The sequence below is a fragment of the Lontra canadensis genome, unplaced genomic scaffold (assembly GCF_010015895.1).
Source record: "Lontra canadensis isolate GAN:19392208 unplaced genomic scaffold, GSC_riverotter_1.0 scaffold101, whole genome shotgun sequence".
NCBI lineage: Eukaryota > Metazoa > Chordata > Mammalia > Carnivora > Mustelidae > Lontra > Lontra canadensis.
In genome coordinates this window covers 2,900,272-2,924,033 of record NW_022631095.1, presented here as the reverse complement: position 1 = coordinate 2,924,033, position 23,762 = coordinate 2,900,272, and the positions used below count along the sequence as shown (strand labels likewise).

Here is a 23,762-nt window from a genome sequence, read left to right as displayed (position 1 = left end):
ATATTGAAAAAATCATTTCCAAATTAATGTTATGAAGCTTTCCCCTATGTCCTCTGAGTTTTATTATTTGGCTCTTTAGGTCTTGAATCCTTTTGAGTTAATTTTTGCATATGGTGTAAGATCTAATTTCATTCTTTTGCATATGGATATCCAATTTTCCAGGATCATTTGTTGAAAAGATTATGTTTTGCCATTGAATGGTCTTGGCAGCAAAATTATTTGACCGTATATGCAAGGATTTATTTCTTGGCTAATATATTCCATTCATCAATATTTCTGAATTTATGCCAAAACTACTGTTTTTATTGCTGTAGCTTTTTAGAAGGTTGTGATATCAAGAAGTGTAATTTCTCCCACTTTGTTCTGTTTTTAGGCTGTTTTGGCTATTTGATGTCCCTTGAAATTCCATCTTAGGATGGGTTTTCTATTTCTGAAAAAGTGTCTTTAGAATTAGCATCTTAACAATGTCTTTCAGTCCATGAACACGGTATTTTTCTATATATTTATACCTTCACATCACTTACCTGCTTGGTTTAGTTGGTTAATAATAGTTAATACTGTTTCAAATTGAATTATTTTCTTACGAGACAGGCCCTACCAAATTGAATTATTTTCTTAATTTTTCACAATTTTTATTGCTAGTGTAAAGAAATGAGTTTATTTTTTGTATGTTAATATGTTATCCTGAAACTTTACTGAATTTGCCAATTAGTTTTGAAAAGCTTATTTGTGTGTATAGAGTCTTTAGGGTTTTCTATATATAAGATTATGTCATCTGCAAACAAATAATTTTACTTCTTTCTATACAGTTTTTATGCCTCTTATTTATTTTTATCACCAAATTTCTTTGGCTAGAATTTCCAAAATTATGTTGAAAAGAGGAGGCAAATGTAGGCTGGAATATGCAACATCACTTATGTATTGGGTGTATGTTAATTTTCAGGAAATAATTTCAAAAATCTAATTTTTATTCTTATTATCTTCATATTTTCAATGTATTATTTATAATTTATGTGACTTTTAAAAATAAAACAAAAAAAATGTAAGCCAGGAAGACAGTTAACAAAATTTTGAAAGGTAAATGAGGCAAAAGTTATATATACAGGTGACTAATTACCACTAGATTACCCATTTTGACATACCAAGGGTTTTACAATGGATACAAATGTAGTTAAAATATTTTTGTTGACAAATTATTCTTATCAATATTTAACAAATATTCATGATAATAATCCAAAATACTAACATATTTGAAACTCAAACAAAATTAATGAATTTTGTTCTAATTTTTGAGGGGACAAATCATTAATATTAATCTAGCTAATTATTTATAATAGAACATTATAATAATAATGTAGAAAATTTTCCTGATGGAGATTTTCAATTCAATTCCAAATTCTAAGTATCAAAACCCAAATTATATTACATTATTATAAAAATTACATCAAGGCAAACATCTTCAGTTATTTTTCTTTTTTCTATTGTTTAGATTTTTTATTGAAATGCTAGAATCTTTGTATCAGAGTAATATGGAATAAAATGTCTCAACTTGAGCATCTCTTATGTGTATATAACAAATAATTCTTTTCTCATATTACTTCAAATGTGTGACTATGAAATATCTTTGTTTTATTTTAGTACTGTATAAATAAAACCTGCAAAGAAGTTCATTTGGCAGGAAACAAATGTAATGCCGTTACAAAATGCAGAGGAAATGGAGTAAGTAAGTTTTCTTTTTGTAGTTCTAAATTAAATGTTATTTTTGTGGGTAATTCAAATTAAAGTTTATCTTACTGGGGAGAACTGAGAGTCTAGTTACTTTTAAACTGAACTTGCGAAGGAATAGCTAACCAATATAAAGAAAATAATTGGGGTGATAAATGAATGCCATTTGCGTCAACATGGATGGAACTGGAGGGGATTATGCTAAGTGAAATAAATCCAGCAGAGAAAGATAATTATCATACGGTTTCACTCATATGTGGAACATAAGGACTAGACCAGAGGACCATAGGGGAAGGGATGGAAAACTGAATGGCAAGAAATCAGAGAGGGAGACAAACCATGAAAGACTCTGGACTCTAGGAAACAAACTGAGGGTTACAGAAGGGAGGAGGGTGGATGAATGGGGTAACTAGGTGATGGGTATTAAGGAAGACAGGTGTGACAAGCACTGGGTGTTATACAAAACTTATGAATCATTGAACACTACATCAAAAACTAGTGATATACTCTGTTGGCTAATTTAACATAATCATAAAAAATAAATAAAAAGAAAAAAGAAATAAAATCAGTGGAGCTAATTAAAACAGTTAAACAAACTGTACTACATCTGTTGATTTTATTGTGAAAATCCACAATTTATGAATTAATAGCATGTTTGAATGAAAAACACTTATTCTTTTCTTATGTCAATAAATGTATAATTTACTTATAATTATGAGCATATTTTGTTCTCCCTCATTTTCTTATTAATTAAAATTTATGGCTATATAATGTTTTATAGAGAGTACACTTAAAAAAATAAAAACCTGTTGACATGTTAGAATTTTCAGATTGTTCCTATGAAGAGGTTTCCAGTCGGATATGTATCCTCATGCAAAAATTTTTTATTTCTTCCCAATGGCTTATCTATCTTAATCTGCTAATACAAATCTGCTGTTACTTTTGTATTTAATTTTTACATCTTAAAATTTGTAGTTTTGGTCCTTTTAAAATTATTTTTCCTGAAAGAAAATCAGTGTAAGATACAGTCAACATTATAGGAATTATTCCATATTTATAATATTTATCAGTATTCAATTTATAATTTTTAATTTGATTGGATTTAGAATATATAAAATACCTATTCCATTGTCTTTAGTTTTCCAGAGGCTGTTAACAAAGAGGATAACTACCTTTTCATGTTTTGTTTTTTACTCTCTATAGTTATAATTATTGACCTTATCTTTTGCTTTCCATTGTTTAATTATCTGTTTTAGGTCTCAGCCCAAATTATTTTTATTAAGTCTCAAAACAAAGTTATAGATGATAAATTATTGATACTGTTCCACTGGATACAAATTTGTTTTCTTTGCCTACTACCATTTAGATTCCATTTTTATTTTACTTAGTTTTTGGATTTTTAAATAAAATTTTTCTTTTTTTATTAATATATCCCTATGTCCAACGTATACTTTATGTTATTTATTTTATTTATTTTTTATTTTTTTAAAAAAATTATTTATTTATTTATTTGACAAAGAGAGAAATAGCAAGAGAGGGAACACAAGCAAGGGGAGTGAGAGAGGGAGAGACAGGCTTCCCACCCAGCAGGGAACCCAATGCAGAGCTTTATCCCAGGACCCTGGAATCATGACCTGAGCTGAAGACAGCTGCTTAATGACTGAGCTACCCAGGAGCCATATTTTTTTTTTATTTTATTTTTCCAGTGTTCCAAGATTCATTATATACCACACCCAGTGCTCCATGCAGTACGTGCCCTTCTTAACACCCACCACCAGGCTCACCCATCCCCTGAAACACCCTTGCATCCAAAAGCCTCAGTTTGTTTCTCAGAGTCCACAGTCCCTCATGCTTCCTCTCCACCTCTGATTTCCCCCAATTCACTTTTCCTCTCCTTCTCCTAATGTCCTACATGTTATTCCTTATGTTCCACAAGTAAGTGTAGCCATAGGATAATTGACTCTCTCTGCTTGACTTATTTCACTCAGCATAGTCTACTCCAGTCCCGTCCATGTATCAACATGGACCCAACAAAGTTGGGTATTCATCCTTTCTGATGGCTGTATAATACTCCATTGTATATATGGACCATATCTTCTTTATCCATTCATCTGTTGAAGGGCATCTTGGTTCTTTCCACTGTTTGGCGACTGTGGCCATTGCTGTTATGAACATTGGGGTACAGGTGTCTCTTCTTTTCACTACATCTGTATCTTTGGGGTAAATACCCAGTAGTGCAATTGCCTCATGGGTCATAGGGTAACTCTATTTTTAATTTTTCAAGGAATCTCCACACTGTTTTCCAAAGTGGCTGCACCAACTTGCATTCTCTCCAACAGTGTAAGAGGGTTCCCCTTTCTCCACATCCTCTCCAACACGTGTTGTTTCCTGTCCCATTATTTTTTTTTTCCATTCTAACTGGTGTAAGGTGGTATCTCAATGTGGTTTTGATTTGAATCTCCCTGATGGCTAATGATGATGAACATATTTTCATGTGTCTGTTAGCCATTTGTATATGTCTTCTTTGGAGAAGTGTCTATTCATGTCTTCTGCCCATTTTTTGACATGATTATCTGTTTTGTGTGCACTGAGTTTGTGTGCCCATTTTTTGACGTGATTATCTGTTTTGTGTGCACTTTATAGATCTTGGATATCAGCCCTTTGTCTGTAGTGTCATTTGCGAATATCTTCTCCCATTCCGTGGGTTGCCTCCTTGTTTTGTTGACTGTTTCCTTTGCTGTGCAGAAAATTTTAATCTTGATGAAGTCCCAAAACTTCATTTTTGCTTTTGTTTCCTTTTCCTTTGGAGACATATCTTAAAAGAAGCTGCTGTGGCTGATGTCAAAGAGGTTACTGCCTGTGTTCTCTAGGATTTTGATAGATTCCTGCCTCATGTTGAGGTCTTTTATCTGTTTCAAGTTTATCTTTGTATATGGTGTAAGAGAATGGTCGAATTTCATTCTTCTATACATAACTGTCTAATTTTCCCAGCACCATTTATTGAAGAGACTGTCTTTTTTTTCCACTGGATATTTTTTCCTGCTTTGTCAAAGATTAGTTGACCATAAAGTTGTGGGTCCATATCTGGACTCTGTACTCTGTTCCACTGGTCTATGTGTCTGTTTTGTGCCAGTACCATTCTGTCTTGGTGATCACACTTTGTAGTAAAGCTTGAAATCAGGCAACATGATGCTCCCAGCTTTGTTTTTCTTTTTCAACATTTCTTTAGCAATTCAGGGTCTTTTCTGGTTCCACACTAATTTTAGGATTGTTCGTTCCAGCACTTTGAAAAATGCTGGTGGAATTTTGATCAGGATGGCATTGAAAGTATATATTGCTCTGGGCAGTATAGACATTTTAACAAAGTTTATTCTTTTGATCAATGAGTCTGGAATGCTTTTCCATCTTTTTGTGTCTTCTTCAATTTCTTTCATGAGGGTTCTCTAGTTCCTTGAGTACAGATCCTTTACCTCTTTAGTTAGGTTTATTCCCAGGTATCTTACGGTGCTTGGTGCTAGAGTAAGTGGAATTGATTCTCTAAGTTCCATCTCTATATTTTCATTGTTAGTGTATAAGAAAGCAACTGATTTCTGTGCATTTATTTTGTATCCTGCTGCATTACTGAATTGCTGTGAGTTCTAGTAGTTTGGGGGTAGAGTCATTTGGATTTTCCATATAAAGTATCATGTCATCTGCGAAGAGAGCATTTGACTTCTTCTTTGCCAATTTGAATACCCTTTATTATTATTTTTGTTGTTGTTGTTGTCTGATTGCTGTTGCTGAGACTTCTAGTACTATGTTGAACAACAGTGGGAGAATGGACATCCTTTTTGTGTTTCTGATCTCAAGGGGAAGGCTGTCAGCTTTTCCCCATTGAGAATGATATTTTTAGCTCTGGGTTTTTCATACATAGATATTATGAAGATGAGGAATGTTCCCTCAATCCCTATACTTTGAGGAGTTTTAATGAGGAATGGATGTTGGATTTTGTGAAATGTATTTTCTGCATCAATTTAGAGGACGATTTATTTCTTTTCTCTTCTCTTATTGATTTGTTCTATCACATTGATTTGTGAATGTTGAACCACCCTTGCATCCCAGGGAAAAATCCCACCTGCTCATGGTAGATAATCTTTTTAATGTACAGCTGGATCCTATTAGCTAGGATCTTGTTGAGAATCAATTGTATTCATATTCATCAGAGATATTGGTCTGAAATTCTCCTTTATAATGGGGACTTTGCGTGGTTTGGAGATCAGGGTAATGCTGGCCTCATAGAAAGAGTCTGGAATTTTTCCTTCTGTTTCTGTTTTTTGAAACAGCTTCAGGAGAATAAGTATTAATTCTTCTTCTTAATTCTGTTTGGTAGATTTCCCCAGGGAATATGTCAGGTCTTGGGCTCTTGTTTTTTTGGGAGGTTTTTGATCACTCCTTCAATCTCATTATGAGATATTGGTCAGTTCAGGTTCTCTATTTCTTCCTGTTTCAGTCTTGGAAGTTTAGAGGTTTCCAGGAATGCATCCATTTTTCCTAGATTGTTTAACTTATTGGCATGTAGCTGTTGATAATAATTTCTGATGATTGTCTCTATTTCCTTGGTGTTAGTCATGATCTCTCTCCTTTCATTCATAATTTTATTAATTTGGGTCCTCTCTTTTCTTTTGAATTAGTTTGGCCAGTGGTTTATTGATCTTATTGATTCTTTGCAAGGACCAGCTTCTAGTTTTGTTGATGTGTTCTACAGTATCTTTAGTTCTCTGCTCTAATCTTGATTATTTCCCTTCTTGTGCCTGGTGCTGTCTTAATTTGCTGTTGATTTTCCAGTTCTTCGAGGTGTAAAGAGAGCTGGTGTATTCAGTATTTTTCATTTTTTTTGAGTGAGGCTTGGATGGCTATGTATTTCTCCCTTAGAACCCCCTATGCTGTATCTCATAGGTTTTGGACTGATGTGTCTTCATTCTCATTGTTTTCCATGAATTGTTTAAGTTCTTCTTTGATCTCCTGGTTGATCCAAGCCTTCTTAAGCAAGGTGGTCTTTAGCTTCCAGGTGTTTGAATTCCTTCCAAACTTTTCTTTGTGGTTTCAAAGCATTGTGATCTGAGAATATGCAAGGAATAATCTCAGTCTTTTGGTATAGGTTGAGTCCTGATTTGTGACCCAGTATGTGGTATATTCTGGAGAAAGCTCCATGTGCACTCGAGAAGAATGAGTATTCTGTTGTTTTAGGGTGGAATGTTCTGTATAAATCTATGAGGTCCATTTGGTCCAATGTGACATTCAAAGCTTTTGTTTCTTTATTGATTTTCTGCTTGGATGATCTGTATATTACTGAGAGTGATATGTTAAGATACCCTACAATTAATGTGTTAATATCAATATGACTCTTTATTTGGGTTAGCAGTTGACTGATGTAGTTGGCTGCTCCCATATTGGGGGCATAAATATTTATAATTGTTAAATCTTCTGGTTGGATATACCCTTTAAGAATGATGTAGTGTTCGGGCACTTGGGTGGCTCAGTGGGTTAAGCCTCTGCCTTCAGCTCGGGTCGTGGTCTCAGGGTCCTGGGATCGAGCCCCATGTCAGGCTCTCTGCTCAGTGGAGAGCCTGCTTCCCCCTCTCTCTCTGCCTGCCTCTCTGCCTGCTTGTGATCTCTCTCTCTGTCAAATAAATAAAATCTTTTGAAAAATATGATGTAGTGTCTTTCTGTATCTCTGACTATGGTCTTCAGCTTAAAATCTAATTTATCTGATATGAGAATTGCTTCCCCAGCTTTGTTTTGAGGCCCACTGACATGAAAGATTCTTCTCCATACCTTCATTTTCAGACTGGACGTATCTTTAAGTTTCAAATATGTCTGTTGTACACAGTATATGGACTGGTCCTTTGATTTTATCCAACCTGCATGCCCTGTGTGGTTTTATGGGAGCCTTTAGACCATTCTTGTTGAAAGTGATTATTGAAGGAATAGTTTTTATTGACATCATGTTGCCTGTGAAGCCCTTGTTTCTATAGATTATCTCCGTAAATTTCTGTTCTGAGACTCTTGCGTTCTTTCTTTTTTTATAGAACCCCCCCTTAATATTTCTTGTAGTGCTGGGTTGGTGGTCCCATCTTTTAAACCTTGCCGGTCTTGGAAGCTCATTATCTCTCCCTCCATTTTGAATGTCAACCTTGCTGGATAAAATATTCTTGACTGCATGTTCTTCTCATATAGTGCCTTGAATATGTCTTGCCAGCCCTTTCTGGCTTGTCAGGTTTCCGTGGACAGGTCATTATTCTGATTGGACTTCTCTCTGAACTTAAGGAATCTCTTCCCCCTACCTGCCCTTAGGACTTCTTGTTAAAATTATAATACCTGAATTTCACAATCAAGTGTCTGGAGTCTTTCTAGACTTGTTGATCTTGTGTGAGGGGTGTCCTTTCTGCCTCTAGAACACAAACACTTGTTCCATTCCCCAGACTTGGGAAAGTTTCATCCAGAATTTGTTCAACTATATCTTCTAGTCTTCTTTCTTTCTCCACCCCCTCAGGTATCCCAATAATTTTGACACTGGAATGTTTCATGGCATCATTTATTTCCCTAATTCTGTTTTTGTGGCTTCTAAGCTGCTTGTTCCAGGCCTCCTCCTGATCCTTCTTATCCATCGGTCTTCTAGATCACTAATTCTATCTTCTGCCTCAGTTACCCTAGCTGTTAGAGTATTTATATTAGACTGGATCTCATTGATAACATTTTTTAACTTCTGCCAGATCAGCTCTCACTTCTGCCCTTAGAGATTCTATGTCGTCACTGATGGTTTTCTCCAATCTTGCCATTGCCTGGATAATTGTTATCCTGAATTCCCTTTCTGACATACTGTTTATATCCATATCCTATAATTCTCTGGCAGAGGGCACAGTCTGTGATTTTTCCCTCTGTTGAGTGTTCCTTCTCCTAGTCATTTTGGTGAGAGGTAGTTGAGGGGATGTATAGCTGAATGTATCAACCACGATCAAGGCAAGGTGCACCATGGAAAGTTTCAGAGCATTCGGAAGTAACCACCAAAAAGAAAGAAAAGAGATAAAAACAGAGAGAAAGGGAGGAAAAAAGAGAGAAAATCCAACCAAAATGAGTCCCAAAAGTAAGATTTACATGGTACATAAACAAGAATGAACAAACAAAAAGACTGACAAAAGTAAATGACAAGAAAAATAAGAAAACCCAGCCAAAATGCATCCCAAGTATAAGATTTATATAATAACCAGAATGAAAACAAGTACAGAGAAATACTAACAGAAGAATAAGATGGGAGGGTGGTTATAAATCCTTGATGTGGAGAAGGAAGTTTATTTTGGTTCTTCCTGGGTATATCTTGTTATCTTTGTTAAAGAAAAAGAAACCCTGGTATATGTATGAAAAAATTTCAAGTTAAAAAGTTATTATAAAGTATGTTGTATTATGATGTATGTAGCTGTAATGGTAAGTAGGTTAAAAAAATTAAAAGAATAAGAATTGTCGAGAACTAATTAAAAAAAAAGAAAGAGAAAGGGAGAAAAGAAAAAGAAAGAAGAAAGAGAAAGAAAGAAAAGAAAGAAAGAAAGAAAGAAAGAGGGAGAAAGAAAGAAAAGTTGTATCTATGAAATATACACGTTTTGGAGCAATATCAGGAGCTTAATATATTGTTTTCTCCTGCTGTTGGGGTTCTACAGTTTTATGGGGACCCTGTGGTGGATGTCCTCTTGTTCTTTTGGCTTCTCAAGGAGAGGCCTGTTCTGTTGTTTTCCAGTCAATCTTGCTTCAGTTGAGTTGCCCTGCCCCCTCTCAAGGGGCTTGGGCTCTATGCAAACTGGTTTTTCAGGCTTTTGTTCTCTGGAGGTTTTTGTTCTTTGATGGCTTTTTGTGGCTTTTCAGAGGGTCAGAACAAAGAATCTGTCTGCACCCATACCTCCAGCTCAGAGAGAAACCTCAGTCTGCACCCCTCTGGATGGTCCAGAACACACAGACTTCCCCTCTGCAAGCTCCACTGAACCTTCCACAGGAGGCGTGCACCCCCAGCCATGTCCCAGTTGTCACGGGAGGCCCTGCTTGTCTCTGCACCCCCATGCCACAATACTGCAAGAGATAGTGATCCAGGGAGCCCACTTCTGGTGGTTGCCTTTGCTGGGACTACTGTCTGGAGTCCAGGCCCACACCAGATGCACTCAGATCCCACAGCTGCACAGGTCATGGAAGGCTATGGGCCAAAGGATATGGACCGGAGTTTGCACTGGGTTCTCTCAGCCACAGGTGGAAGTGTGCCTAGTCCTTAGAGTTGGTGCAAGCAGTGGAAATCAGCAGGCTCAGGGACCACGGACTGGGGGCCCTACTGGACTCTGCCACAGATGGTCACTGTCGGTGACCATGCTGGGACCATGGACTTAGGCCCCTGCCTGTGAATGCTGTATTCCACCAGTCGCCCCGTAAGATCTTTTGCTCTTTTTGAGTGCTTTTAACCAGACTCCCAAGTTAATGCTGGTCCCCAATTACAGGGCACTAGGAACATTAGTAACATATACTTAAGGTTCCTTCATGTCTGATGTCTGGATTTTCCACAGTTTCCCCTTAATACCCATTTATTTATTCACCACTGAAAGACATATTGGTTGCTTCCAAATTTTTGCAGTTATGAATATAACCACTTAAATATTCATGTGCAGATTTTTGTGAAAAGATAAGTCTCCAACTCTTTTGGGTATATACTTTAAATTAGGCTCCCTAGCAATTTATCATTTTATTAATGATCTAAATATATCAAGAATTTAAAAACAAGAGATTATATTGAAAATTTTAGTTATTGACTATAAGTGGTGGACATTCCTGAATCTGGTCCCCATTGTTAAAGACAAAGATTTCAATATTCAATTCCATGTCTTTCTTTCATGCAACATGCTTTTTTAAATTTTATTTTATTTTTTCAGTGTCCCAAGATTCATTGTTTATGCACCACACCCAGTGCTTTATGCAATACGTGTCCTCCACCCCTCCAAAACCCTCAGTTTGTTTCTCAGCATCCACAGTCTCTCCTGGCTCAACTCACTTCTCCTTTCCTCCACCCAATGTCCTCCATGTTAATCCTTATATTACACAAGTAAGTGAAACCATATGACAATTGACTTTTTCTGCTTGACTTATTTCACTCAACATAATCTACTCCAGTCCCATCCATGTTGATACAAAAGTTGGGTATTCATCCTTTTTGATGGAGGCATAATATTCCATTGTGTATATGGAACATATCTTCTTTATCCATTCATCTATAGAAGGGCATCTTGGCTCTTTCCACAGTTTGGTGATTGCAGCCATTGCTGTTATGAACATTGGGGTACAGATGTCCCTTCTTTTCACTACATCCTTATCTTTGGGTAAATACCCAGTAGTTCAATTGCAGGGTCATAAGGTAGCTCTATTTTTAGTTTCTTAAGGAATCTCCACACTGTTTTCCAAAGTAGCTGTACCAATTTGCATTCCCATCAACAGTGTAAGATGTTGTATATAAAAAGTTATCTCCAAACCCAAGGTCACCAAGATTTTCTCCAGTGTTATCTTCTACAAGTTTTATAGTTTTGTATTTTACAGTTAGTTCTATGATCCATTTTGAGCTAGTTTTTATGAAAGGCATAAGTACTAATTTTTTGCATGTAAATTTCCATCACCATTTTTTAAAGTATGATTCTCCATTAAACTCTCTGCCTTTCTCCATTATCAAAGACCAGTTGACTATACTTATGTGGATTTAATTCTGGTTTCTCTATTTCATGCTATCAGTCTGTTTATTCCTTTGCCAACACCACACTGTTTTGATTATTTTAGCTTTAAAATAAATATACATATCAGGTAGTTAAAGAGAGCCTTTTTTGTTCTTCAGTATTATGTTGGTTATTCTGTGTCTTTTGCCTTTCTATAATAAACATAAGTTTGCCAAATCAGTTTGTCAGATCCACAAAATAACCCAATTGAATTTTGGCTGAGATCATATTGAATAGATCAAGGGGGGGAAGAACTAACATCTTGACAGTATTGAATCTTCATATCCTTATACATAGACTATCTTTCCATTTATATAGATCTTTGAGTTTGTTACATAGACTTTTGCAGTTTTCCTAATACAGGTCTTTTAAATTTATAACCAATTATTATTTTTTGGTGTTAATGTAAATGGTACTGTTTTTAATTTCAAATTCAATTGTTTATTGTTATATATAAATAAGCAATTAACTTATATATTAACTTTTCATTAGGCAACTTTACATAATCACTTACTGGTTCTTATAACTTTTTTGTTGATTGTTTGGGATTATTTACACAATCATGTCATCTGAGAACAAAATATTTTATTTCTTTCTTTCTGAATCTTATATCTTTTATTTCCTGTTTTTATTGCATTAGCTAGAACTCCTGGTATAATGTTGAAAAGAGAAAAAATATTAAGAGTAAACATCATGGCCTTGCTCCTGATCTTAGCAGGAAAGCTTCTAGCTTCTCACGATTTTTCTTATATTCTTTCAATGTAGTAGACCATATTAATTTGTGAAATTCTAAATAAGGTAGAGCAATTTTTTATCTGTAGATTTAAAAATAGTTTCAAACTTTACAAAGAGTCATATTCAAATAAACATGTCTAAATTAAAAAAATAATAAAGACATTTACTTCCTGAAAACAACAAAGGGGATGTATTCATCAACCCAGGGCACACATCTTACATTCCTCCATCCTCTCACCTGTGACCTTCCATGACCAACACCCAAGTGAAAGCTCACAAAATAACTTACCTTTGTCTCCAAACCCCATGGCTTACTCTCTCCTTTCCAATTTTTTTTTCTCCTTCAACTTGTCTATATTTTTACTCTTTCATTTACTTTCTATTTTTTCCCTAGTTTTCCCCTGATTCTCTTATGTATTCTTAGCTCCAATTGTTCTCTACCTTTTTCTTTTTTTATTGAAGTTAATTGACAAATATACATTTGTTCAAGATGTACAATATAATGCTTTAATATTTCTATGCATTTCAAAGTGATCACCACAACAATTCTAGTTAACGTCCATCATTATACATAGTTATAACTGTTTTTTCTTGTGCTGAGGAACTTTAAGATCTACTACTCTCTTGGCAACTTTTGAATATTCAATAACATATCATTAACTATATTCACCATACTTATATTACATCCTTATTATTTATTTATTTTATAACTGGAAGCTTTTATCTTTGAAGACCTTCACCCGTTTCACCCATCATTCCTTCCCCACCCTTCACCTTTGGTTCTCTGTACTTACATGCTTGTTTTTAAAAAAATTCTATCTATAGAAGGGATCAGATGATATTCAACTTTCTCTGTCTTACTTATTTTACTTAGCATAATGCCCTCAAGATCCATCCATGTTGCCACTAGTGACAAGATTTCATTGTTTCTAATAGCTGAATAATATTCCATTTTGTGTGTGTGTGTGTGTGTGTGTGTGTATACATGCCACATCTTTTTTTATCCATTTATTCTAGATAACACTTACATTGTTTCTGTATCTTGACCATTACAAAAAATGTTATAGTAAATATCTTTTTAAGTTAGTAATTTGGTTTTTTTGGATGGATACCCAGAATTGGAAGTACTGGATTGTATGGTAGCTCTATTTTTAATTTTTTTTTAGGAAAAGACATGCTGTTTTCCACAGTGGCTGCACCAGTTTGCATCCCCACCAACAGTGCACAATGGTTCCCTTTTCTTCTCATCCTGACCAACACTAGTTATTTCATATCTTTTTTTTAAAGATTATTTTTTTATTTATTTGACAGACAGAGATCACAAGCAGGCAGAGGGGCAAGCAGAGAGAGATAGAGGAGGAAGAAGGCTCCCTGTTGAGCAGAGAGCCCAATGCAGGGCTTGATCCCAAGACTCTGGGATCATGACCAGAGCGGAAGACAGAGGCTTTAACCCTCTGAGCCACCCAGGCGCCCCTAGTTATTTCATATCTTTTTGATAATAGTCATTCTACCATGTGTGGGGTAGTATATAATTGTGGTTTTGAATTGCATTTCCTTGATGATCGGTGATGCCGAGCATCTTTTTATGCACTTATTGGTTATCTGTATGTTTTCCACTTCTTATTATTATGATGTTAGTTGTACATTTTTTTGTAGATGTTCCTCATATTGAGGAATTTCCCCCTCTATGCCTGGATTGATGAGAATTTTTAATCATAAATGTGGTGTGTTGGTCAAGTCCTTTTTTCTGAATCTATTGATGCAATCATATGACTTTTCTTCTTTAGCCTATTGATGTGATAGATTACAGCAATTGATCTTCAAATGATAATCTTAACTTGTATATCAGGAATAAAGCCATTTTATTCTGAAATATTCTCTTATATGTTAATTAATTTGATTTACTAATATTATTGAGGATTTATGCACTTATAAGTGATATTGTTTATAGTTCTTTCTTGTAATGGCTTTTCTGGTTTGGTATTGGGAAAATGCTGACCTCACAGTGAATTTAGAAGTGATCTTTCTGCCTCTATTTTCTGAGAGAGGTTGTAAAGAATTGACATAATCCCTTTCTTAAATGCTTGATCAAATTTACCAGAGAACACATCTGAGTTATGTGCTGTTTTGGAAGATTATTAGATATAGATTTAATTTATTTAATAGATACAGACCTATATAAACTACTTCTTCCTGTGTGACCTTTTATAAATTGTGTCTTTCAATGAATTGGTTCATTTCACCTATGTTATCAATTTATACACATAGAATTTTTAGGATATTACTTTACTATCATTTTGTATTTTTATTTTAAATCAATTTAATTAACATATAGTGTATTATTAGTTTCAGAGGTAGAATTTAGTGATTCATCAGTTGCATATAACACCAAGTGTTCATGACATCAAGTACCTCCTTAATGACCATCACCCTGTTACACCATACTCTCACCTACCTCCCCTCCAGTAACCCTCAGTTTGATTCCAATAGTTAAGAGTCTCGTATGGTTTGTCTCACTCTTTAATTTCATCTATTTTATTTTTCCTTCCCTTCCCCTATGTTCATCTGTTTTCTTAAATTCCACACATGAGTGAAATCATATGGTATTTGACTTTCTCTGACTGACTTGTTTTCCCTAGCATAAAACACTAGTTCCACCCACATCATTGGCAAATGGTAAGTTTTCATTTTTTTTTTTTTTCTGATGGCTGAGTAATATTCAAAATACACACACACACACACACACACATCTTCTTAATCCATCTGGCCTCTTTCCTTATTTTGGCTATTGTGGACATTGCTGCTACAAACATTGGGATGTAAATGCCCCTTCAGATCAATACATTTGTATCTTTGGGATAAATATCTAGTAATGCAATTATTTCTGGGTTGCAGGGTAGCTCTATTTTTAACTTTTGAGGAGCCTCCATACTATCTTCTAGAATGGTTATACCAGTTTGCATTCCCACTGTAGTGTAGAGAATTTCCCTTTCTCTGTATCCTTGCCAAAATCTGTCGTTTTGTGACTTGTTAATTTTAGCCATTCTGACTGGTGTGAGGTGGTATGTCTTTGTGGTTTTGATTTGTATTTCCCAGATGCTGAGTGCTGCTGAGCATTTTTCATGTGTCTCTTGGCCATTTGGATGTCTTCCTTGGAGAAATATCTGTTCATGTTTTCTGCCCATTTCTTGACCGGATTATTTTGTTCTTTGGGTGCTGAGTTTGAGAAATTCTTTATAGATTTTGGATATTAGCCTTTTATCTGATAAGACATTTACAAATATCTTCTCCCATTCTGTAGATTGTCTTCTAGTTTTGTCAACTGTTTCCTTTGATGTGCAAAAGCTTTATTTTTTTGTCTTAATGAGGTACAAATAGTTCATTTTTGCTTTTGTTTCTCTTCCTTTGAGACACGTCTAGCATCAAGTTGCTGTGGCCAAGCTCAAAGAGGTTGCTGCTTGTGTTTTGATGGATTTTGATGGATTCCTGTCTCACATTTAGAGCTTTCATCCATTTTGAATTTATTTTTGTGTATAGTGTAAGGAAATGGTCCAGTTTCATTCTTCTACATGTAGCTGTCCAATTTTCCCAACTCCATTTGTTGAAGGGAAAGTCCTGTTTTCTATTACTTATTCTTTCCTGCTTTGTCAAAGATTAGTTGTTCATAGAGATGAGGGTCCATTTCTGAGTTCTCTATTCTCTTCCATTGTTCTATGTGTTGGTTTTACCCCAGCTGTCTTGTTGATTACAGCTTCGTAATATAGTTTGAAGTCCAAAATTTTCATCTCACCAGCTTTCTTTTCTTTTAATTTTTTTTTTTTTCCAACATGTTTCTGGCTATTCGGGGTCTTTTTTGATTCCATACAAATTTTAGAATTGTTTGTTCCAGCTCTGTGAAAACATGTTGATGGTATTTTGATAGGGATTGCATTGAATGTATAGATTGCATTGGTAGCATTGACATTTGAGCAATATTTAGTCTTCCAATTCACTAGCATAGAATGTTTTTCAATTTCTTTGTGTTTTCCTCAATTTCTTTCCTTAAAGCTCTATAGTTTTTAGGGTATAGGACCTTTACCTCTTTGGTTAGGTTTATTTCTAGATATCTTACGGTTTGGGGTACAATTGTAAATGGGATTAACTCCTTAATTTCTTTTCTTCCATCTCGTTGTTAGTGCATCTGACTTCTGTGCCATTGATTTTATATCCTGCCACTTTGCTGAATTCCTGTATGAGTTCTAAAAATTTTGGGTAGGGCTTTTGGGTTTCCTATATAGAATATAATGTTGTCTGCAAAGAGTGAAATTTTGATATGACTTTGTCAATTTGGATGCCTTCTATTTCTTTTTGTTCTCTGATTGTTGAAGCTAGAAATTTCAGCACTATGTTGAAGAGCAGTGCTGAGACTGAAGATCCCAGTTATGTTTCTGACCTTAGGGGAAAAGCTCCATTTTTCTCTGTTGAAGATAATATTCACTGTGGGTTTTTCATATATGGCTTTTATGATACTGAGGTATGTTCCCTCTATCCCTACATGGCAGAGAGTTCTTATCAAGAAAGGATTCTGTATTTCATCAAATGTATTTTCTGCAACAAATGAGAGGATCATATGGTTCTTGTCCTTTCTTTTATTAATGTAGTATATCACATTGATTGATTTATGGATGTTGAACCACTCTTGCAGCCCTGGAAGAAATCCCACTTGGTTATGGTGAACAATCCTTTTAATGTATTGTGGAATCCTATTAGCTGGAATCTTGGTGAGAATTTTTGTATCCATATTCGTCAGGGATATTGGTCTGCAATTTTCCTTTTTGGTGGGGTCTTTGGTTTTAAGATCAAGAAAATGCTGGTGTCATAGAATGAGTTTGGAAGTTTTCCTTCCATTTTTTTTTTTAAATAGCTTCAGAAGAATAAGTATTAAATCTTTAAATATTTGGTAGAATTCTACTGGGGGCCATTTGGTCCTGGATATGGTTTGTTGGGAGCTTTTTGCTTCAACTTTCTATGCTGGTCATTCATCTGTTCAGGTTTATTATTTCTCTGTTTTAGTTTAGATAGTTTATAGGTTTTTAGGGATGTATCCATTCTTTCCAGATATAATTGTCATAATATTCTCTTATAATTGCTTTTATTTCTTTGGTGTTGCTTGTGATCTCTCTTTCACTTATGATTTTATTTATTTGAGTCCTTTCTCTTTTCTTTTTGATAATTCTGACCAGAGGTTTATGTAGCTTATTAATTCTTTTAAAGTACTAGCTCCTAGTTTCATTGATCTGTTCTATTGTTTTTTTGGTTTCTATTTTATTGATTTCTGCTCAATATTTATTAATTCTCTTTTCCTGCTGGGTTTAGGCTTTATTTTCAGTACTTTCTCTAGCTCCTTTAGGTGTAGGGTTAGGTTGTGTACTTGAGACCTTTCTTGTTTCTTGAGAAAGGCTTATATTACTTCCCTCTTATATACTTCCCTCTTAGTATCGTCTTCACTGCATCCCAATGGTTTTGAACATTTATATTTTCTTTTCATTTGTTTCCATGTGCTTTTTAAAACATTCTTCCTTAATTTCGTGGTTGACCCATTCATTCTTTAGTAGGATGCTCTGTAACCTACGTGCATTTGTGTTCCTTCCAAATTTTCTCTTTGACTGAGTTCAAATTTTAAAGCAATGTGGCCCTAAAATATGCATGGAATAATCTCTATCTTTTGATACCAATTGAGGACTGATATGTGACCCAGTATGTGATCCATTCTGGAGAATGTTCAATGTGCATTCTGTTGCTTTAGGATGAAATGCTCAAAAATATCTGTTACGTCTATCTGACCCAGTGTGTCATTCAGAGTCTTGTTGATCTTCCACTTAGATGATCTGTCCATGGCTGTGAGTCAGGTGTTCAATTCCTCTACTATTTTTTTAAAGATTTTTATTTATTTATTTGACAGAGAGATCACAAGTAGGCAGAGAGGCAGGCAGAAAGAGAGGGGGAAACAGGCTCCCTGCTGAGCAGAGAGCCTGATGCAGGGCTCGATCCCAGGACCCAGAGATTATGACCTGAGCTGAAGGCAGAGGCTTAACCCACTGAGCCACCCAGGCACTTCAAAGTCTTCTACTATAATGTTGTTGTTATCAATGTGTTTCCTTAATTTTGTTATTAATTGCTTTATATGATTGGTTGCTCCCAAGCTAGAGACATAAATATTTATAATTGTTAGAACTTCTTGTTGGATAGACATTTTAATTATGATAAAGTGTCCCTCTTCATCTCTTATTATAGTCTTTGGTTTAAAATCTAGTTTGTCTGATGTAAGGATTTCCACTTTAGCATTCTTTTGATGTCCATTAGAATGATAAATGGTTCTCTACCCCTTCACTTTCAATCTGGAGGTGTCTTTGGATCTTCAATGAATCTCTTGTAGACAGAATATAGATTGGTCTCTCTCTCTCTCTCTCTTTTTTTTTTTTAATCCAATCTGATACCCCATGTCCTTTGATTGGAACACTTGGACCATTTACATTCAGAGTAATTATTGAAATATATGAATTCAGTGGTATTGTATTACTTGTAAAGATGCTGTTTCTTTAGATTGTCTCTGTTTCTTTCTGGCCTTTGTTACTTTGGGGCTCTCTCTTTGCTCAAAGTATTCCCTTTAATATTTCTTACTGGGTTGGTTTAGTGTTTGCAGATTCCTTTAGTTTTTGTTTGTCCTGGATATTCTATCTCTCTTTATATTCTGAATGACAGCCTTGCTGAATAAAGTATTCTTGGTTGCATTTTTTTTTCCCATTTAGCACATTGAATATATTATTCTAGTCCTTTTTGGCCTTCCAGGTCTCTGTGTACATGTCTGCTGCCAGTCTTGTGTTTCTTGTGGGTTAAGGACCTATCGTCCTGTGTACTTTTGGGATTTTCCCTTTATTTCTGATATTTGCAAGTTTCACTATTATGTGTCAGTGTGTTGACCTATTTTTAATGATTCTGAAGGGGTGTTCTCTGTGACTCCTAGATATGAATGCCCGTTTCCTTCCCCAGAATAATGAAATTCTCAGCTATAATTTGTTCAAATAAACCTTCTGCCCTTCTGTCTCTCTCTTCCTCTTCTAAGACCCCTATTATTCAAATACTATTTTGTGTTATGGTATCATTGATTTCTTGAAGTCTCCCTTCATGACCCAGTAGTTGTTTTTCTCACTGTTTGTAGCTTCCTTATTGTCCATCATTTTGTCATCTATATCACTGGCTTTCTCTTCTGTCTTGTTTATCTTAGCAGTAGAGCCTCCATCATTGACTACATCTTAGTAAGAGCATTCTTAATTTTGGACTGATTAATTTTACTTCTTTTATGTCTATAATAAGGGATTCTCTACTGTCCTCTATGCTTTTTTCAAGAACAGCTGGTATCTTTATAAGTGTATTTTAAATTCTAGTTCTTATATCTTGCTTATATCCATATTGATTAAACCCCTGGCAGTGAGTACTGCCTCCTGTTCTTTCTTTTGGGGTGAATTTGTCTGTCTTATCATTCTGTTCAGAAGATAAAAGATAACAGAGAGAAGTAAGATAAAAATAGTAACAAACCAGAAAAATACAAGCAAAATAAACCTGAAGAAAAAATAAATAATACAAAATGAGAAAAAAACTGAAAAAGTAGTAAAACAGAACAAAACAATAAACTAGATCCTGGATGTATTTTGGTCTTTTAAAAGAAACTAGATCCTAAAATAGGATTTTATATATATACAAAAATAAAATAAAATAAAATAAAATAAAAAGAAACCATTATATATATAAATAAGAATTAAGAAATAAAAATAGAGTTGAAAAAATTTTTTAAAAATAGCTAAAAATAAAACCTGAAAGACTAAAGAATCATGAAAAACTAAACAAAACAAAACAAAACCATGAATGCTGTATACTCTTTTCTCCAAGAGCTGACATTTTGCAGTTCTGTATGATCAGTAAACTTAGTGTTAGCTGGATGTTCCTGCTGGTCCTTGGTAGCAGGGACCTCTTGGATTGATTCTCAGGTGCTTTACCCTGGTGGAATTGTCAGGGCCCAGGCTACTTGTAATGGCTCCAGATCATCCTATGTGGCACTGTTTTGCTCTCTGAAGGCTTTCAGCATCAATGGGGAGATGAAAATGGTGGCACTCCAATCTCTAGCCCTGGAGATGAAAGTTCATGTTCCCCACTTTTTAGTGAGCCCTCACAGAAAAGGAGTCAATCACTCTTATATCCCTGGTTTCCACCAGAACTCTGTGTTCACTCAGCCTGTGACTAAGCATTTTTATGTCAGGTATGCTACCACATTTCAAGTCTCCAAACTTCACAGGCTTCTGTGGTGTGAACTCATGCTGTTCCTCCTGGGGGAGGGAGGGGGGTCTTGTCAGACTTCTGCTTTTTGCTGGTCCCCTGCCCAGAGAGTGGTCATGGGAACTTGCAGCAGAGGAGGTTTATGGCAACACCAAGTAGAAAGCCAGTGCCGAGACTCACTGTTTTCAGCCAGCTCCCCCTCTCTGATGTTTGGGAACTCTGCCATACTCAGACACCCTCACTCTTTTTGTGACCCCAGGGATCCTGAGATTACACTGTCCCACCTGGGATTCTGTTCCACTTCACCACCTGAGCACCTTCAAGCCAGGGCCATCACCAACTCTAGCAGACTTCTAGATTCCTTTTTGCACTCTGCTGCCTCTTTATGCAAGTTCCCTCCCCTCTGACTTTTATCTTCCAATATATTGCCCCAGATTCACATCTCCACAATCCCTACCTTCCCCAAAGTGATCAATTTTCTACCTGTAGAATTGCAGCAATTATTTTCTCATATCTTGATTTTGCTGATGTTCAGAATGATTTGATAACTATCTAGCTGCATTCCAGAGATCAGTCAAAATTAGGGTCCCCTACTTCTCCACCACCTTAACTCCTCCCCCTACCTTATCTTTTCAATGTTCATGGATCAATAATGGTGGTACTTTATGATATCAATAATTTGGATTTTTTCTCTTTTTTCTTGAATTTACCTGGTTAGAGACTAATCAATTCACTTATTTTTTTAATGAGTGAGCTTTGATTTTAATTTCCTCTATAAATTTTTAGTTTTCAATCATTTCCACAATAATCTTTATTAGATTTAGTTTTCTCTCCTTTTTTCTAGTTTCCAAAGCACAGAATAGATTATTGATTTTAGATCTTTTGTAATGCATGCACTAAATGCTATAAATTTCCCACTAAGCTGTGGTTTCACTGTGTCCCACTAGATATTCATAAGTTGTATTTACATTTTGACTTAGCTTTTTTAAATTTCTTTTGAAACTTCTTTGACTATTATTTAGAAGGTGTTGCTTAGTCACAACATATTTTGGGGTTTCCAGTAATATTTCTCATATTGATTTCTAGTTTAATTCCATCATTCCTTCTTGGCATGAAGCATACTTTGTATGATAGCTATTCTTTTAAAAATTTTAGGTGGGTTTTATAGCCAAGCATTCAGTTTATCTTGGTGAATTGTCTCTGTGAGCTCAAGAATAATGTATATTTTCTGGTGGTGGGTATTAAGGAGGACATGTATTGCATGGAGCACTGGATGTGGTGCATAAACGATGAATCTTGGAACACTGAAAAAAATAAATTTAAATAAAAAAAAATAAAGCCAGCAATGGAAAAAAAAGAAATTTTTATGAGTAGTATAAATACTTGTAACAAAGTATTCCCAGTACCTCCCTCTTATGCCTTACATTTCTGTAATTAATTTCTCTTACCTATAAACTATAATCACCAAATGCAATGTTGCCATATTTTGGTCAAATTGTTATTTCTTAAGTCAATTAAGAATAAGAAAAAGAAAAGATATTATTTTACCTTCCTTTATTCCTTCTCTTTTACTTTTTTTTTTCTTTTGGTATGTCTGAGTTTCTAATCTATATCAGTCCTTTCTGTAGCTTTTCTTGGAAAGCAGGTATACTGGTGAAAAATTTCTGAATGTTTGTTTGAGAAAGTTTTTATGTTTTTTCTTCTCTTTTGAAAATAATTTTAATGGATACACATTTAAGATGGGGATTTATTTTTTTCACCATTTTAAGTATCTCACTCCGTTTTCTTCTTGCTTTCATGATTTCTGAAGAGAAGTCCAATGTAATTGCCTTCCATGTTCTTCTATAGATAAGGGTTTTTTTTTTTTTCTACCTTCTTTCAAGTTTTTCCTCTTCATTTTTTTTTTATTCTTCGCAGTTTGAATATGTTATTTCTACATGTAGTTTTGAAATATTTACCTTGCTTGGTATTCTCTAAAGTTCCTGTATATAAGGTTTTGTGTCTATCATTAAATTTGGAAGTTCTGCTTCAAATATTTTTCTGTCCCTTTCTTTATTCTCCTTCTGGTATGCCCATGATATGCATGTTATATCATGTTATATCTTTTTTAATTATCCCACACTTCTTAGATATTCTGTGATGTCTTTTTTTACTATTTTTTCTCTTTACATTTCAGTTTTGGAATTTCCTATCTCTCTGCTTTTATTACCTATCTGTTCTTTTATATTGTCTACTTTCCCCTAGTACATTAGCCATGGTTGTTTAGACCTCTAGTCTGATAACTCCAACATATCTGCCCTATCAATCTGAACTTCACCTTGTTCTATTTCTTCAAATTGTGCTTTTTCTCTTTTAGTATGTCTTGTAACCCTACAGAAATGGTCCATTTATTTCTTTCACGGGACAGCATTCCTTGCTTACTAGAATATTATACAGAGTTATGGTCCTTGCAACTTAACATCAGATATTGCTCTCTTAAGTTATGTAAAAACAAAATGTGAAGTTATAAAGATTACAATAATATTAGCTTTTAGAGTAATAATTGTTTTTTAATCTATTAGTTTATTGTCATGTAGAAAATAAATAGTAGAGTTACAGTTGTTACAATAACTTTAGTTTTTGGAAATCCACATGTATTTACCTTTATTGAGATCTTCATTTTTTCATTTAAACTTAAGTTATAATATACTGCCCTTTCAAATCACCCTGCCAGACTCCTTTGACCATTTCTTGCAGGACTGTTATAGTAATAATTAATTCTCTTAATTCTTGTTTATTTGGGCATTAATTTCTCCCTTACATTTGAAGAACTCTTTTGCCAAATATAGGATTCTTGGTTGACAGGCATTTTTGGTTTTGTTTTTGTCTGTCCGTCTTTCTCTTTCTGTCTTTCTTTCTTTCTTTTTTTCTATTAGCACTTTGAATATAACTTTGAATATAACAGCCATCTGCCTGCTGGCTTCCCAAGTTTCTCACAAGAAAGCTATTGATAATCTGAATTAGGATCTCTTGTACGTGACAAGTTACTTCTCTTGCTGGTTCTAAATTCTCTCTCTGCTTTTGGCTTTTAAAATTTCGTTATAATATGTACCAGTGTGAGCCATTTTAAGTTCATCTTACTTGAAGTTTATGAGTTTCCACATGTTTGTTTTCATGTTATTCATTGAATTTGGGAAGTTTTCAGTTGTTATTTCTTCATATATTCTCTCTTCTGAAATGGAAAAG

The 23,762-nt window shown here is 34.8% G+C and overlaps 1 protein-coding gene across 1 annotated transcript in view; it reads left to right on the top strand.

The window, feature by feature from the left end:
• ADAM18 (ADAM metallopeptidase domain 18) overlaps window positions 1–23,762 on the top strand; it is a 186,232-nt gene that overhangs the window by 124,200 nt on the left and 38,270 nt on the right. The window contains exon 17 of the mRNA XM_032838071.1: window positions 1,639–1,719. Within this exon, the coding sequence (XP_032693962.1) occupies window positions 1,639–1,719 (81 nt within the window). The remainder of the gene's footprint in view (window positions 1–1,638; window positions 1,720–23,762) is intronic.